The following is a 17,467-nucleotide window of genomic DNA, read 5'->3' on the forward strand; positions in this document are numbered from 1 at the left end:
CTACCTTTAGTACCGCCTCGCTCATCAAGGTGGAAATCAAACCCTTGCCAACTGGGGGAGGCTTTCTTTGGTGCTGTTCTGCCCAGCACTAATTATAAAAGAGTACGGATGCAGCCTTTTTCAAAGTGTGGGGAGGTGAGGGAGAAGTGCGTGTCTATGAGAAGAGCACAACTATTTTTTATGCTTTCAAATTCTTAATCCTGTTTGGAGCTGTCAGTGGGGGTTAATGGAAGCCTTGGATAGGAGAATTCCAATCTGGTTGGCAGATGGATAGGTTGGTTATAGCTGCATAACTATGTCTTGCCTGCAGGCACAATTCAGAACACTGTTAAAGCAATATAAAGTCTCTGTCAAGCTGAACCATTTGGATCAGTAGCAAGGAGAAATAATAATAAAAAAAGGAGTTCATTTCTGGGCCTTGCGCATTTATGCTAGTATGCAGAAACTGATTAATTGTCATCGTGTGCTGGTCTGCTATACCTCGGATTTCTACTTCTAGAGTAGATTTTGCATGCTAATATAATCATTCTCCCTCTTGAGACATTAGCAAATAATCAAATGAAAAACAGGATCATAATTTACTGAGATTCGGGCAATTCTCTATGCAAATTTGACTTGTTATTGCTGCTGCCTCGTTAATCTGAATGCCTTTGACAAACTCCTTTGATTTATGAACTCATGACAACTCCAATGTGTATATATTTTGCTAGATTGACATTATCATTAAGAGTGGGTGGACTGAGCTCACATGAATGGCTGATTTTATTCGCTGGTGTCTGCTGCTCAACAGCTGAGCATCTCCTTCTCACAAAGCCCCTGAGCGCCAGGCTCTTCCCATCTACCCATCCATTCATCATCTCGATGTTAATTGGCCCAGGCTTTAAGCAAATTTTCAACACGATTTAAAGGCACGATGACACTGATTACTGACCCTCTGCCATACGGTGCCTATTGATTAACCTGACAGAGATGATGAGCTTGAGGGAAACTAGGTGTGTGTGGACCTGCGGGTTGCGGGGGGGCGGAATATATATAGATATATCTATATCATTTATGCAGGCAAAATACTTGTCATTATCCCAAAGGCCAGAATTTGTGCTGCACTGGCCCTTAAAACACACTATTGCTTTAAACACCTGCAACCAATATAGAAAATGCTTGCTTGCTGTGGAAAAATGATTACAAATTTCATGTCATGTGCAGTCTGTATTTTAATCGAGTTCCCTGATAAATAGACCCCCTCAAGCCAATCAAGTCTCACTCTAGCCATTGCGTGCGTATACATCAGCTCAAACAGAAGCCAGGCCAGGGTGTGTTTTTAGTGGTATCAGCAGATCCAACCGCATGCAGGAAATCTACTTGGGTATTTCAGGTCTCTAAGCAAATAATACAGTGGGAACACAGTGTCCAAATAGTTACAGTATAGTAAATGTTTCAAGGGCAAACTGGATGCCAGACATAGCTGTCTCAGTATTTCTGTTGCTACATTTAGAAGAGATGTTTTAGCACATGCCAGCGCAATAGCGCATTTCCCCTTTTCCCGTGCAAACTGTTGATACTACCTGACCCTCAAGCTCCTAGGTGCATCGAGTGAACGCAGCATTTTAACAGAGCTTGAAGATAACTGACATCCTCTTTCATGTTTCTTGAAGTGTCCCCACACTGCACTTGGTCCTCCTCACCAAGGACAGAGGGGTACTGCCTCAGCCAAGAGGGAGGACACACTGAATAAAGTAGGTACATCAGCATTCTGCCTGCAGACTGATGTTATATGAAAGGAAAAGGAAGCAGAAGGCCTGTCTAACCCCCGCCCAGCCCCAGGTTAAGCCTGTCAGTCAACGCACACTGTTGTTCTTTCCCAGTTCAAGCCAGCCACCTGCCAGCAAGTCATGATGTTTCTCTTGTTTAGGATGGGGGGAGCCAGGGGGATGGGAGGGTTACCCTAAGATGCTACAAAGTTAGCTGTCTTCTCATTTACATCAATTGCTTGCAGGAGACAGGACAAGGAATCTGTGGGTAAAGGTATGGAGAAACTAGCTGTGATTGCCTGATGCCCATGTCAGCCAGAGTGGACTGAAAAGGGGAGGGGGATGGAGGGAGGAGAGAAAGAGAGAGATGTGTGGAAATACGTGCCAGTCTAAGACTAGAGGCACACATAAGCCTTACGTTCCCTTTCCAATAACCTTTGTAAGTGATAGATGAGTCCAAGCCCATTGTTATCGCTAAGGGACTGTCAGCATCCTGATTTTATAAATGCTGTCTGTCAGTTTATAAATATCTCAGCCATTTCAAACAGTGCTAGGATGAATCCTGGCATAGCCAATGTCAGCCTGAAAGCAGTATTACCACTAAAAAAAAAAAAAAAGTCTAACATCCACTAAAAACACTGAAGGATAGCTTTGCCTTTTTTCTCTTATCATGAGGCCCAAAATGTTCAAATTCATACTTATTTGGCTAGTCACTACAATACTACAATATATAAAAGCAGTCTTTAACGTTGGTAATGTTCTTTGAGAAAAACAAGTATGAAAGCTGCAAGTTTGAAGGCAATTCTCTGCCTGTTCAGAAGATAAAACAAAAATGACAGCTGTAACACACAGGGAGATCCACAGCAATGAAAATGCAGAGATAAGTATCAGACCCCATTCCTCCTTGGCATTTGCTGCTCTGAACATTCACCGAGATTAGATCCTTTTAGAGAACACCATAAATTGCAATGTGTAGGCACAAGGGGGTGACTTCAGCCCGGAATGAAGGCACAGACAAGTTTCCTAGCTCTTACAAGTTTAAAGTTAAATGGTACTTTTGCAAGGGGTTTATGGCTAAGCATTAGAATGACGGAAGGAAAGGGCAGAGAAACTGCAGCCTGCCTTGCAGCGACCAATATTGGAAAAGGAAAGGGAATAAGCTAAACTGGCCTTCCAGTTTAGTACTTGCTTTGCAGACCGCTATAATCACGATACGCATGTGCATACATCTATTACCCTGTCAGCTGCACAGAATCCTGGCTTTTTTTCCTCCAATACATTTATAAACTCCCCATGACAGGGACTTCACCCCTATCCCAAATTTTTGCATGCCGCTTAATGAAATGAAGTTCAAATTCATGCCTGAGCAGCTCAGGTACCTACTCTAATCTAAATTCTTAAAATTGAAGCTCTGACTGCAGTGAAAATGGAGAAGTACAACACTGCCCCTCCAACCAGACACACAGACGCATGTTCACACTAGCCCGTTTGGCCTGCACCTCTGTTAATGCTGCTGCCGCCGCCAAGAGTTTCACCAACCTCTCCTGCAGCTGAAAACCAGGACAAGATCCTGGTTTTTACACCTGTAAGACAGATCCTTCGTGTTTTTCATTCAAATCAATAATTCGGAAAAAAACACATTTTAAAAGCAATGAGACTTGAGAATGGAACTTCATGACATCAAGAGGAGGTTTATTTTTAACTCATTAACTATTGGTTGGTTATAAAGGGTAAGTGAAGGGTGTAGGGAGTCTTAGCATTACTAGAACAGTAAATTCAGCACAAATGTCGAAGATCTGATGAACAGGCACATTTTTAAGAGCATGAATCTAGTTGTAGTTAAAAATAAACAGAAATCCAGGTGGTGGGAACAAGATATTTAGGGAAATTTTAAAAAGCTAGCTTCAGTTCATACACATTTCTCAAATGAGACAGAGAGACAGAGAAAGAAAGAGAAAAAAATATAGCTAATGAGAACAGTCTTTCCACGTTCCCCGGGAAGCAGCCCTGCTTAACACTTCTGTTCTGTGAATTTAAGAGAGTCAGCAGTGGTAAATTTGTTTTTAATATTCAAGCTTTCAAGCCTTGCAAGCTAGTTGGCCAATGGCCCTTTCTATTCCAATGTTTGTTGGCGCCTTATTTACACAAGCATTACATCCGGAGAGCCTTTGAATATAATTTCACGTGGATTAAGGGAAGAACATTTGCTTCTGCTAATCAGGACATCTGGTTATTTTTGTAACTCACAGACATCTGCATTAGGCAGTTCGACTTCCCCATTCCTCATAACAAGGTTAGAGCTTAAGAAGCCTCAAGGACCTCTAGTTGAATTTTATTATTTGCATTTTTTCACAGCCAGGTCTGTTTCAGAATTTCATTTCCTAAATAGCACAAATCCATCAGCACCTTCACAGGTATACATGTGCTTTTATTGCTTGCACTTTCTATGCATGATTTTATAGCGTACATCTTGTACTCCAACATTTTATAGTAGTTCAGAGCTATCTACATTTTTTTAAGGAACAGAAAGCACATATTCCCAAAAAGCATGGATGAAGACATCCAATTAACCTTATGATACACATAATATGGGTATACTTCCAAATATCCAACCAGGCCACTTATGTAAGACTGGTGTCAGGACTTGTTCTGAACCGTGTTATCACTGTGCTTTCGTTTGTTTCTTACAAGCGGCTTATCCTGCATATCTGCTCCCCACACTGAATAAAATAGCATTCTTCCCTTTCTATTCTTCAGGACAACCTTAAAAATTTTGCAGATCTTTTAAATTCTTGCTCAAATTCTTCTTTAAATAGTTTCAGCCAAGATTCATCTCTCTGCCAGACTGCAGAATTGTGCCACACATAGTTCAGGAAGAAGGATTTTGCACGCAACAGAAGCTTTTTAAAGAAGAGGAGGATCAATCAGGGCTCAGCTCTCACTTCTTTGTTGCTTTCATTTTGCTACATTCCTTTCACAAAAATTCATTTTCAACACTCATCCCAGGGTGTTAAAGTACTAAAGTTTGAAACTACATACTCAGCTTGCAGGATTCTTCTCTCCCACAAATCATAGCTTTTATCAGTGCTTTTGTATGCTGGAATAATAGATGTTTTTTATTTTTTCCCCTACATATAAGGGGACAGAGAGGGGGAAAAAAAAGCACAAAGTCAGCTTTTACAGGCTCTGAACGTAAGCCAACATCCAAAAAAGATGTCAAAAACATATTTCTAGTACTAACAAGACTTAGCAAGAGCCAACGGATCCATGGAGAGTTTTTAAAAACTTTTTATTTATTAAAATTCTCTAGATACAGATTAACTTTCTTTGTACGATATTTATTACGGCTTCATCTGCATAGGAGCTGCAAGTGCTCTGAGAAGTGGGTTGTAAAATTGGGTAGTTTTGCTGTAGATTTCATGTCCTTCTTGAAGCACTAACTTTTTATAAATACTTCCCTTGAAGGACCAATGTCGCTCACTATAACACCCCTTCCCCTCCCATCCCCGGTCATCACCTACACTTATTTTTTAATTTCCCCATCCCCCCGAAAAAAACCCTCTCATTCTGAGCTTAGGAAAGCCTTTTGTCAAGTAGACAAAAAGACCTCCACTTCTCATCACACCCCTTCCTTCAGTCTGTGGCCTTCTCACTCCCAAACATCTAATTCAACCACACTGTCCTCATCTTGCTGTACTGTTTTATGCTTTTCTTGTTTTTAACTTCCTATTTTTCACTCCAGGAAAGGGGAAAAGGAGATAAAAAACAAGGGTATGAAGCAGAAGTTATCTGCCCAAAGTCAAAGCGACAGCATGGAGGAACAAGCCCCAAATTCTGTGTCCCACACACTGTTAACTTTTTAGGCACAGTTTCTATCTGAAATAGTGAATGAAAGCAGCTCACTTGTTTAAAGAAATAACTACCCAGCGGTCTCACCGCAGCATAAGATAGATGTGAATTCACAGCACATTGTCTATCCAACAGTACGTAGAGGTGCCCGTGTCTTTATGTCTTAGTGTCAGCCAGGTGACCCTGCAGCCAAAGCGACTTGGTTTTCAATCTACAACAGCTTCAAAGTACCTACAGAGCCACCATGGAGCAGGTCAGGCGACACAGGTCCACCTCCCCAGAGTGCCTCACAGTAGTAACTTGTCCATACAGGCAGGCCTCGGTGCTTTTTCCAGCTTCCAAAGCTACATTTATTACAGGAAACATCATCCACCACTGGACTATGGAGCAAATTTAGTTAACATCCAATACATGGTATGTTTACTTCCGCACAGTGCTGTTAAAAACTCTAATTGCTGAGATAAAAAAAAGTGCAAGTCTAAACATGTCCCTACCTTCCATCACATCAAGCAAAATTTTATACTCTTCTAATAAAAGAATGGAAAATTACGGATTAGGCACCACACATGATAACATTTGGCTAGCAAGCACTGCGGCTTTTTAACAGCTGCCACCCAAGAAACAAACCCCTGGGTCCTCCTCATTTGGCTTTGGTTGTGTGTGGTAACACAACCACCCCTCCTGTAACTTTTCAGTTTAAAAGCTCACTATTCGGTTCTGCTATCACAAAATAATTCCAACTCCAAAACACCATTTTCTTGAACTAGAGCAAGGAGTTACAAAATGTTATTGCAAATCTCACTCTGATGGGTAAGGAAGAAGAGTTGGACCTGCTATGGAGACCACCAATTGGGTGGGTAGTCAAGCAATCAAAGAAGGAGAGATAAAGGTGTAAATAGTATCTCACTTTCAGATACCTTGGGGCTAGCAAACATTTTGTTCCTATAGGAAATTACGCAGCTCTAGATCGCTGCCTATTGAGATCCACTATTCACAGCTTTTTGCTACAACATGAATGCCTTATTAAACCTACAACATATCTGTTTTAGTTAACTTCTTGGTAGAGAGGGGCCAGGAAAACAAAATGTACTTAAATGCTGAATTTTTTTTTCCAGGCTGAATGCCTTTCATCCAATAAGACATTCAAAGCAGTGACCCAGCAAATGGATTGAAAAAGCAATCTTCCGTCTCAGTGCCACATTATCATTCCTATTCAGTATTCTCGGTGAGATATCTCAATCAGCTGGATGTGTGTGTAAGTGACAGCGCAGCCCATTGCTGGGTTAATTAAACATTTGACTTTAACACCCTCCCCATCATTAAGCAAATAAAAACAGATAATTCAAACTGCACTTCATCCACGGGGTACACAACATACATGTCAAAATTAAGAGAGTCCAAGGCCCTCAGGGAGTTCTACTCGGGGAGGTAATCAGTTTAAATCTTATCTGGTTTATCAATTATTCTATTGATTAAAGCAGGGTGATTATACAAAACTCCTTCTTGCCACATGGGATACATGTCAGCAGAGCAGGACAACACAGGGAGGCGCAAAAACGATTTAAAGAAAATACAGACAGATGAATAAGTCTATTAGTACATGCCAGCAATCCATAGATGGAAAGCCAGATTCTTCTTTTTAAGCAAGTGAATTAAAGTCCTGCCAAATTAGAGTGCCAATGTTGTTTCCTTGTCTGCTTTAAAATCAGATCTATATGTCGAAAGGGCAACATTTCTTCGTTTTAAGCAGATGATTTCTTGTCCAGTATTTGAAACATGTTTTATTGATACTGGTCTTGGAACATAACAAAGACACCAAACAAGAAATCCCAGATTTTTAACAGGCATTATACTTATCTATCAATGACTCCAAAAGTAGACGGAAAGGGCATTCTTAGTACTTGAACTCTCCCACACACATACATGACATAGCCATAAGTAAAATGTTGTATTTTAATGATTAAAATGTGACAGTTCATCTCAGACATAAAAAGAGTTCTGGAGTGCTTTAGAGTTCTGGAGATTTTTTTGTTTTGTTTTGCAGCCCTCCAAAATGAGACATTAGCAGATGTGGGAGCTGCCACAGACACATTATCCTGATTTTCACAGGCCCTCACACAAAAACCCACCACGGCAGTCCTTACTGCAACTTCTCTCTTGCATTCAGCCACAGTACACAAAGCAATTCCAGTTACTTCTCATGTTTTGTTTCCAGATGAAGAAAGGTTCAAAGGACCTCTTCCAAGGTCTGTTTGTGTCCTAAGTTTGTGACCACAGTCCCACTGCCACTATCTTCCCAGTAACATTTTGTTTCAAGTTTTACTGTCATTTCCTAAACTGGTCTGTACAAGACCCTGCCTCACACACACAAACCAGGGACCTTTGCAAAATTAAACACTGCAGTCTAGGAAAAAACAACAACTGCAATTTAATTTAATTCTGTAAGTTCCCTCAAAGCAAACAATTAGCAGCAGAAGAAAGATCAGCCTTAAACCAGGGACTTCCCCCCCTCCCCGCCCCGTAACATCTCCTGCAATCTGTTTCATAAAGGTCAGACCAGTAGCACAAACCATTTATTAGTCATCTAATCACATCGCCATTTTTAACCAGGACAGAGGGTATGAACCACAGTGGTCAAAATGCCGACAAGCCAGAGAGCCCCGATGCCCCAGTGGCCAATGCTGTTGGAGTTACAGTCAGAAATTTTAAGAAATAAGGACAGCTAAAAAGAAGGCCCAAGGTATGTTCTTGCCCTTCACCTTCAGAAAGGGATTATATGCCACTCCATACTGGCACTGTGTGCATCCAACCAAACTTCAGCCTCTTCTTCATAGATCCCTATTCTTCTTTGGAAGCAAACTAGAAGCCTGCATTAGCATGCTGTATTCTACTCTCACCACTAGCAATACTGAGGGGTGCTATTTGTAATTGTATTCTTTTAAGAAGTTTGTTCTCTGCAGCTGTTTTCTGCTTGCAGTGTATTTTGTGTAATCAGCACATCATCATAAATACATTGGCTGTTCCCCCGAGGGAAGCTGTCACTGTTTAATTTACAGAACAACCTGGCCAATGTGAATTCTAACACTACAGCACTATGGCAAGAAGTTACCACACTCAGAAAAACAGGTTTCTATGAATTTTTATATCAAGAGCTGGTCCCAGGACAATATAGGTTCTAGAAATAGATTGTTTTTAAAAGCACTTTATACACTGGATGGGATGGATTCTTTCCCACTTACAGCTTCTTAAGGCAGCCCCAAACTCACTCCCACATTATTTTAAAGGTGACAACCCCAATCCCCACAACACGACCACCTCCACTTCTGACTTCTATCAAGAGAAGGCACTGTATGTACGTTATCTTCTGCTACATACCTATTTGTTCCTATTCTTTTTAAATGAAGAACCACCCAAAACATCAATGTGTTAGTTGTCTTCATTTCAACAAGGGAACATACTCTGTTGCAAGGTCAAATGTTATTACCTACATCAGAAGGTTGCTGCACAGTTTATTACTCTGAAGATGCGATTGAAGAGCAAGGCATATTCCTGAAAGAGTAAAAACATATGCAGCTTTATTGGCTGAATGAAGAGTTGCTTCCTTTGTTTCCTGGATATAGGGTTGTATTTTGAGAGAATGCATCACAAGGATTTTGTAGAAGGTAGGCAAAAAGGCAGATGGTTAGTATTACTACATACAGACACCATTTAGAAAATTACATAACAGTACCAAATTATATTGGCAATCATTTAAGAACTAAACATGAACACCAAATAAATATTTGGACATGACCAATGAGTTACTTGGATATTTCACTAGCAATGGCTACTAGAAGCAGTCTGCCTGACTACTTGGAAAGGGACCCAAGAAGGCTGACAACCTGATTTTATTTTTTACTTTTTTATATTTATATATGTGTGTGTATATATATAGTTATATACAAAAAAATAAAAATGCTAAAGAAACAACTACTAATGTAAATAAAATAAAAACCAATTTAATTGATAAATTTGGGAATTCTCTAAACGCAACACAAAACTATTTCGTATATTTTTAAAAAATCTGCTTTCCATTTTGGGGGGCAGCAGATTGTTAAACAGATTTCAATGAAACTGAAAATTCCCAAGTTCTGTGTATAGCAGCACTTCGCTAATTCTTGGCAGTAATTAGAAGCCCTGTTTACCATCACCAGACACGGGGCAAGTATACAAACAAAAACAAAAATCAGGCACATCAGAGTATCTTTTATGTATTTTGACAAGCATCGTTTAATTTTACTTAGTTTGCAGAGCACTCTAGTAAATTATTTTCATCCATTTGAAAAGTAACAAAAACTAAGGAACCACCAGTGAAGAAACAGAAATACCATCTTACCTCCGATACGGTTTATGAGAATGATCTACCAAACAGAGAAAGCTGGAGGGAAATGGCTGAAATTTTATGGGAAACTGAGTCATTTTGTTGTCTATGGACAAAAGAATACAGGAAAGAATATCTGACTATTTTTATAGACCATGTAAGCAGTAGCCAACAGAAAGCAGAAGAAATAAAAAGAACTTCACCTGACAGTGTAGCAAAGTATCTCCTCAAGCTCTGAATTTTAAGATTTAGCAACTGCATTTCTGCACTAAGTGTTTGGGTTTGTCCCCCTGAAATTTGCATGCGATCACATAAATACCCGATTTCAAAGAAGAAATATTTTCATTTTGTTCTTCCTATCAGCGCATGCATTTAAAGTTACTCAGCAGTACCTCTGCGCGTATACTTCCCAAGAGTCACTGAAGTCTGGCTAACATTGCCTTAAATGCTGCATTGTAAAGTACTTCATTGCTTCCCTAAATTTGTGGTAAAAATCCATATTTTATTTTTTAAATTATTATTTTAAAATATTTAATTTATTATTCTTTAATTATTTAAAATATTAGCTCACTTCTCCAGAACTAGGTAAAACCGATCTTGTGCAACCGGCTCCCTCCAAAGCGCGGCCCGCGGAGCCGGCAAATTCAAAATGGTAACCGAGGAGGCACCGAGCGACTGACGGCGGGCGACGCCGGCGCTAACCGCGCAGAAACGTTTGTGAGTGCCGGGGCGGGCCGCCGTGGGGAACACCGCATGCAGAGCAAGCAAGGCTCAGCTGAGACCACGGTTAGAGTGTTTGGAAGAGCACGGGCAAGTCACTCTTTTTTTTTTTTTTTTTTTTTAGTAACAAGGAAAGCCGGGGCGTTAAGGCACGCGCGGGAGCAGCGCCGCCGCCGCCGCGGGGGCCCCGCCGCGTCCCGCCGGTGCAGTACCGGCCGGGGCCGTGAGGGCGCAGCACAGGCCGCCGGATGGCCGAGCCCCCCGGGCGCGTGCGCCGGGGCGCGTGCGCGCACCCCCACAGCCCGATTCTAATTCAATTAGTGCAGCCTGCAACTCCAGAAAAAGAGTAATTCAATTAGTGCATTGTGGAGCTCTACAATACCTCCAAGCAGATGTTCACCGTCCTGAGGAACTGGAGCTAGCTTTAAAAATACCTGTATGCCTCCAATGTGGCGCTGCATATGCCGTTTGTCACTGTGGTTTTATACACCTTTCTGACTTCTAACGAGGGAGGAAAGAAAACTCAGATGAGTTTTGTTTCATTTTTTTTACACTAATCAGCCATACCGATGCCGGTGTGCTAAAGACCTTGCCCTCTCCGTACCTTGAAGAGTGCATTACAGAGTAACCGGTTCATTATTGCACAGGCTGAAGGAGGGGAAGCTTTTTAGCTGCCACGCACTTCAAATTAATCATCACGCTGGGCACACTGGGGTGGTATTTCTCAGTGACACTGTCACACTTCTTGATACTCAGGCTGAGGAACTAATAACAGCACATGCAACTTTTGACAATCAATACAGGTGCAGAATAAATGTTGATTTCTAATTACTAAATCGTCTACCAAAACAACCCCAAACCATCTCCACTGCTCTGCAGAGAAGGATTTCTTTGCCATCTGAAAGGAGGGAAGCGCCTCTTGTCATTGTTGCTGCCTGAGCGCTGAGATCTTGCCGCACAACCCTGGGGCTGTCAGTGTTTGGTGGGCTTCCCAGCACCACCGAGCAACAGCACAGGTTATGCCGCCAGCCAGACAAGGCCATTAGATTTAAAGGGGGATAAACCCTAACTGTGTTTAATTAAGCTGTTCTCTAGTCATTGGGCATTTATTTTATTAAAAAAAAAAAACACACCAAAAAAAACCCACCCTGGTTAGGATAACCCTTTTGGTCCTCCCACAGCGAAGATCCCAAAAGTCTGAAACACAGATGGGGGCTGGAGTCAAGTGCAAAAATTATTCCGTTAATTTGACTTTGTTCCTGCCCCTTCTTGTGTCCCCTCTCATGCCTTTATAATTGCTCCTACTAGGTGGTAAGATGAGTGGAAACAGGAGAAACTGCTGCCAAACACCTCCAACAAGAAACTTTGCTTTAAAAAAACAGGTGTCACATTGTGGCAGTTCAATATTTCATAGCCAATACAAGGAATGTGCAACAACACTGCAACTTTAAATCTTTGCCTCCCGTGTCAGTCTCTCTCCTCTCATTGTAATGCCAAAGGGAACAGCAATCAGAGTGGAGATGTTCAACGTGATAGAGGTCAGGACACCGGTGGATCAACGTACCAGAAACACGACCTTGTTTATTTTTTTCCCCAGTATTATTGTTTACAGGGTGCTTTGCTCATGTACCTTGTGGTTCTTAGCTAAAAGATGAAATTACAGCCCAGGATGAAGCGCCCAGGCACACATCCAATTTGTGTTTCCATCTCAGAAAACAAAAAGCTTCTGAGGCCCTCGGGCTGCCATTCAAACTTGGAGAGGCTGACATTTTTAACAGCATGAACCAGAGACTGGCAGAGGGAATGATCTAATGCATTTCTGACTTGTCAATCAAAGATCTCACCTCTGCTGTCTTGTAAACAGTTGGGGGCCACCTAACTACATTCATAACCAGGGGAGAGCCTGCCGCCAGCCGGGGGGTGCTGGAGCCACACGCTCCGGCTATTAGTCACCAAAATCATGATTCCGTTTTAGAGGTGCACTGTAAACAGCCCACGGGCAGATTTCACATGGCCGCTGGGAGATTGTGAGGGGGGAATACAAAGCAGGCTTGGTCGAGGGCAGCCATGTCTCCACACTGATGGAGCCTACTGACCGGCCGCCCCATCTCTCCCCCAATTAGACACAACCATGCACACCAGTAAACGTTTGCTCCAAAGCCGAACAATTTCCTTCAAATGCTTTTCTCACAAATGCATTTCTGAGCATGCACAGCTTGCCCACCCCAAGCCTTTAGCTTTAGCCTCCTGTGTAACCATAAATAATGTACTACTACTCACATATACGCTCTTTTTCAGCAATAAAATGTCAACTTTTAAGGCAAAAACACGTGAACAGGCTGAAGGAAATTTACAGAGACAACTGTTTCTAACAATTTACTGCCAATGCTTCTTCAACAAATATTCTACTTCGTAACACAAAAATATAAACATTAGAAAAAACAAGACGTAAAAATAATTTGAGAAATGAGCTCATCTGTCTCATGGGTGCAACAGGCTTCCATCTCTACAAACCATTTACATCTTTCATATTTTCACCTTTCTCCAAAAGCGATCTCAGTCCAAGAAAAGAGCAGTGTACAGTATGTCCCTGCTGCACAACCTCAAGTGTGCTTCCGTTTACCTCAATTTGCCTCGCTGAGGACACCCACGCTTTCCTCAACCAGGACAAAGCTTTCTGCCAAGACCAAGGAAGACCCACCTTGCTCCTGCAAAACCAAGCAGAAGGCGGTCCCCCTTCACCTGCAAACTGTGATGTGCAGCTCTTTATGATCAAGACCTTCACTTCGGATAAAAAACAAAATGTGAATTGCTGGCATGCCAGAGGGACAGACACTTCTGTATTCCACAAGATGCTGCCACCTCTGCCACAGAAGTTAATCTCCCTCTTTGACTACTAGAGCCTGTTACAGGAATAGAGTTCCAGACCTGGCAAAATAAAACTGACAACACAACTCTTCACTTTCTCCCTGGTGCCAAGGCTCCAGACAAAGACGTAAAAGCCATGACTCTTGTCCCAAAAAGTTTACAATCAAAACTGGAGCTGATATTTGTGAGGGGTGTCAGGTAAAAAGGAAGAGCTGGACTGTTCTCAGTGGCTACCCTGATATATAATCTTTGGCAAGACTTTTAAATTGCTCCATAAATCTCCTCATTTATCAATAGCTTACAGAAATAAATTCAAGGAAGTACTATGCTACCTGAAAGGATTAATAAAATAATTTCTTTGGCATCCTTGATCTCTGAAAATTCTTACTTACAATTTCACCGAACTGCAACTATTAAAAGCAACACAAACCTAGCATTGTGAGCATGCATGGAAAATATTTTTAAAAGGGAAGGTAATTATCTTCCAATGAAAAATGTCATGAAAACAGACACCTGTTGACACATCTGGAAACTTCCAAAGCATGGATTTCTATTAAAAAATATATATATACTTTGCACGCATTTATTATTATTAAGATAATTTACATGCAGCCTAGTTTTCAGCTGCTTCGCAGAACAACAGTACAGTAAAATTTGGCATCCAAGACACTAAAAATGGAAGGGCTGGTCTTTTTCTCTTGATAAAATATCCTCTTTGACTCCTTCCCACAGTGCCTTTTAAAAGCTCATGTTCCAATTTGCTGCCATCTTCCACCATGATCTCTGTGAAATTCAGTTACAAAACAGACTATCAGTTGCAAATCCCTTTGAGATAAAAGATGTTTAAAAGAACTGTTTCTAGCTCCTTATTCCCCCATTCCTGGGTTTAGCCTTAAAACCTTTCCCACTGCAGGAAGATTGCCAAGCAGGGCTGAGGAACCAGAAGATCCTGTTTTCACACAGTGTCTCAAATAATAAAAACACACAAAGAAGAAAAATGAAGTTATCTGACATATTAACAGAATCATCTCTAAATCAACTATCTGCCAATGTTTCCCATGAGGAGGAGTCAGCAGGGCTTTAGCTGAGCTATTCAAAAAGAGTCTCTTTCCACATTTCTGTCTGAGCATCTGAAGGTAAGCATGTAAATAACTAGACAAATTCAGCAGTGACTAAGTAGCCTTCCAGATGGCATCTCCTCTTTTGCCACAAGCAAAGAACATTGATATGCTTCTCCAGTTACTTCAAGCTTGCTACAGAAAACAGAAAATAACTTAATATGAGAAAATTTGCTGGGCTACAAGAAAGTCTAATTCTTTCCTGAACATTTGATACCCAAAGAGGCATTAAAGAACGATGAAATATTGCAACATCACAGCTTTGAGCAGGCTCCAAACCACTCCCATGTAGACTTCTGCACTGGAAAATGCAGAAGACTTGCTTCACAGAGGGGAGTTTTCTTCAAACCATGCAAGTTAATAGGGATCAAAGCCCATTGAAAAAAAAGACTGAAATATGGGTGACTCATTGCTGCAGAAGCTGTTGCTGGCAATTTAGTTTCTCTCTCCATTGGCACTAAATGTGTTCCTCAACACAGGAGTCAGAGTGCTATGGAAAATACCAGCTACCATTTTAGAAGGCAAGTGGGGCAGACTTCCCCAATTCCCAAAAACACACATGGAGATGTCTCTCAAAATCTTCAGGAATGCAAATGTCAAAGTCCTAGTACTCTCCCAGGAAGGCAGTGCACGGTGAATGGTTATGCAGCTGACTCATTTGACCCCAAATATCAATGCGCTGCATTAGCAGAAAAGTTATTGTTCATATCTATCATTAGCAAGAACATCTTGAGCTAAAAGAGGCTAATTTCCCTTCTCCTTTGTAATATATGCTTATTCTAAGTAATCAAAAATAATCCAAGGAGAAAGAAAGGAGTCCCGATTTGAGTTTAGAAATTCCTTTCCATATACTGCTAAGGTTCTCTAAAACCTGAGCTTAAAGAGCTCTGAGATTTATTCAACAGCAGAAAGCCCAAAAATTAGGCCCATCCGATTTAGTCAAATTATGCAAATCAGGATTAGAAGTAGGAGTCTAAATTCTGCCTGTTGTCTCCGGAGTCCTCTTAGACTAATAAAACGTCATCTTCCCCCTCCCCCACGGAAAGCTCCACTAAAAGCTTGCTTCAGCAAAGGAGGCCTGGCAGGACACCTTCCAGAGTCCATCAGTGCTACTGCTGGGTCAGCAAAAAGAGTTGCAGCAAAATGATGCAAGACACTTAAGCCTCCCCCTGAGACTGCGAGGATTATTTCCACAGTACTCTCCTAGCCCTGGGAGCAAGAAACTAAATTCAAAATAATCTTTGCATGCTGTCCTTTAGAGGCAGGTAATGAACTTTGACCAAAATGATATAGAATTTCAGGAAGATTCTAGCTTATTCATTATGTCCAGTTCTGCAAGATGCTGGTGATTAAAACCCTCCTCTACCACCATTTAGGTCAGCAGCAGCATAATTCAGCAGCATAACCTTGCCGTAAACATTCATGATACCACAAGCTCCAATGAACGTGCAGCCTACCAAGATACCCCTAAGGTCCCTGAGTCACTGCAGTTCACACAGAACATCTCAGAGACAGAGTATGGAACATGAACAGACCACCTCTGCAGTCCAGTCTCTGCTGCTCTCCTGGTTATATCCACATGTCATAGTAAAATGCTCGCAATGATCTTGAGAGCTTGTCTAGGTTTCTAGATGCTCACCCAATAGCTGCCTCACTCTACCCACAGGAGGGTGGCTGCATTTTTTTAAGATTCCTCTGTCACTCAAAGCGTCTGAACAAACCTGTTTGGCAGAAAGCCATCTCATGACAGAGAAAAGCTTGAATCTAACAAATTCAGAGACGAAAGGGGAAAAAAAACCCTTTATTTGCTTTTTGATTGACAGCTTACTTGTACAATAATTTTCTGTAGTCAAAATGTCCTGACTACTGCTAACAAACCTGAAGCAAATAAATGCTGGCATCAATTATCACTATGGCAATGAACCCACCCCCTTGGTCCTCTAAGAGACATTCAGAAAATTTACATCAGAGGGGAATCACTGCATGAATAGCCAGATTGGAGACTCTGTGATGGATACTGTTTGCCAAATATAATTAAGTGGTATATTTTTGACACAATTGAAAGCCAATGGAAAAGATTATGGTACCAAGCCAATTTAGACAAAATAATTACATTACATCGAGGTTATGGAAATGCCCCAGAACTGAGCTGCCCTGAATCTACACAAGATGGGTTTAAATACCAGAGGAGGTCTGCATGACACAGGAGAGGCATACAGTATGAGGCAGAATAAATGGAGGTAAAGCAAGCAAGGAAGTAAAGAAGGAGGTGCACACGTACACAGATGGAGAGAAAAGGAGTGGGAAGAGACAGAAAGTACCTGGAAAGCTGGGAGTGCGCCAGTCCCTGGGTTATACAGGCATCGCAGTGAGGGCATGCTGTCCGCCAGGCTGGAGCAGCCCAGCCACAGAGATCTGGGCATAGAGCACTGCAGAGAAAGGACAACTATGAGATGGGACTGTATGAGACAGGATGGCACAGATTACAGGAACTTTCAAGGCTTAGCCAAATAGCATCAACACAACTGCACCTGGCCTTAAAGACTGAGACATCTTTAAGAGAACACAAACTGCTGATGACTCTTTTCCTTGAAAGAAGCTTTGCAGATGTCATAGTAGCAAGAAAAAGGCACTACGGATCAAGAAAGTAAATTTTTGGTCAATTTTCTACACCAAAGTGTGAGTTTTTTCAGTAAGAAAAAGTTTCTTTCCAATTAATATGACCTCTTCCCCATGCACAGCCACGCTCCAGGCACAACACAAAGCAAGCAATTTTGCAAGGGAAGCAGAAAAGGAAATGACGA

General features: G+C 41.5%; 1 protein-coding gene across 6 annotated transcripts in view; it reads right to left on the reverse strand.

The window, feature by feature from the left end:
* BTRC (beta-transducin repeat containing E3 ubiquitin protein ligase) overlaps positions 1–17,467 on the reverse strand; it is a 119,015-nt gene that overhangs the window by 73,519 nt on the left and 28,029 nt on the right. For 3 of the 6 annotated variants that reach the window (XM_075108311.1, XM_075108312.1, XM_075108310.1), the window contains one exon: positions 16,985–17,092. The exons of the other annotated variants lie outside the window; for them this stretch is intronic. In XM_075108311.1, the coding sequence (XP_074964412.1) occupies positions 16,985–17,092 (108 nt within the window). The remainder of the gene's footprint in view (positions 1–16,984; positions 17,093–17,467) is intronic. 6 annotated transcript variants of the gene reach the window in all.

This window comes from Phalacrocorax aristotelis, chromosome 12 (assembly GCF_949628215.1).
Source record: "Phalacrocorax aristotelis chromosome 12, bGulAri2.1, whole genome shotgun sequence".
Classification (NCBI taxonomy): Eukaryota; Metazoa; Chordata; class Aves; order Suliformes; family Phalacrocoracidae; genus Phalacrocorax; species Phalacrocorax aristotelis.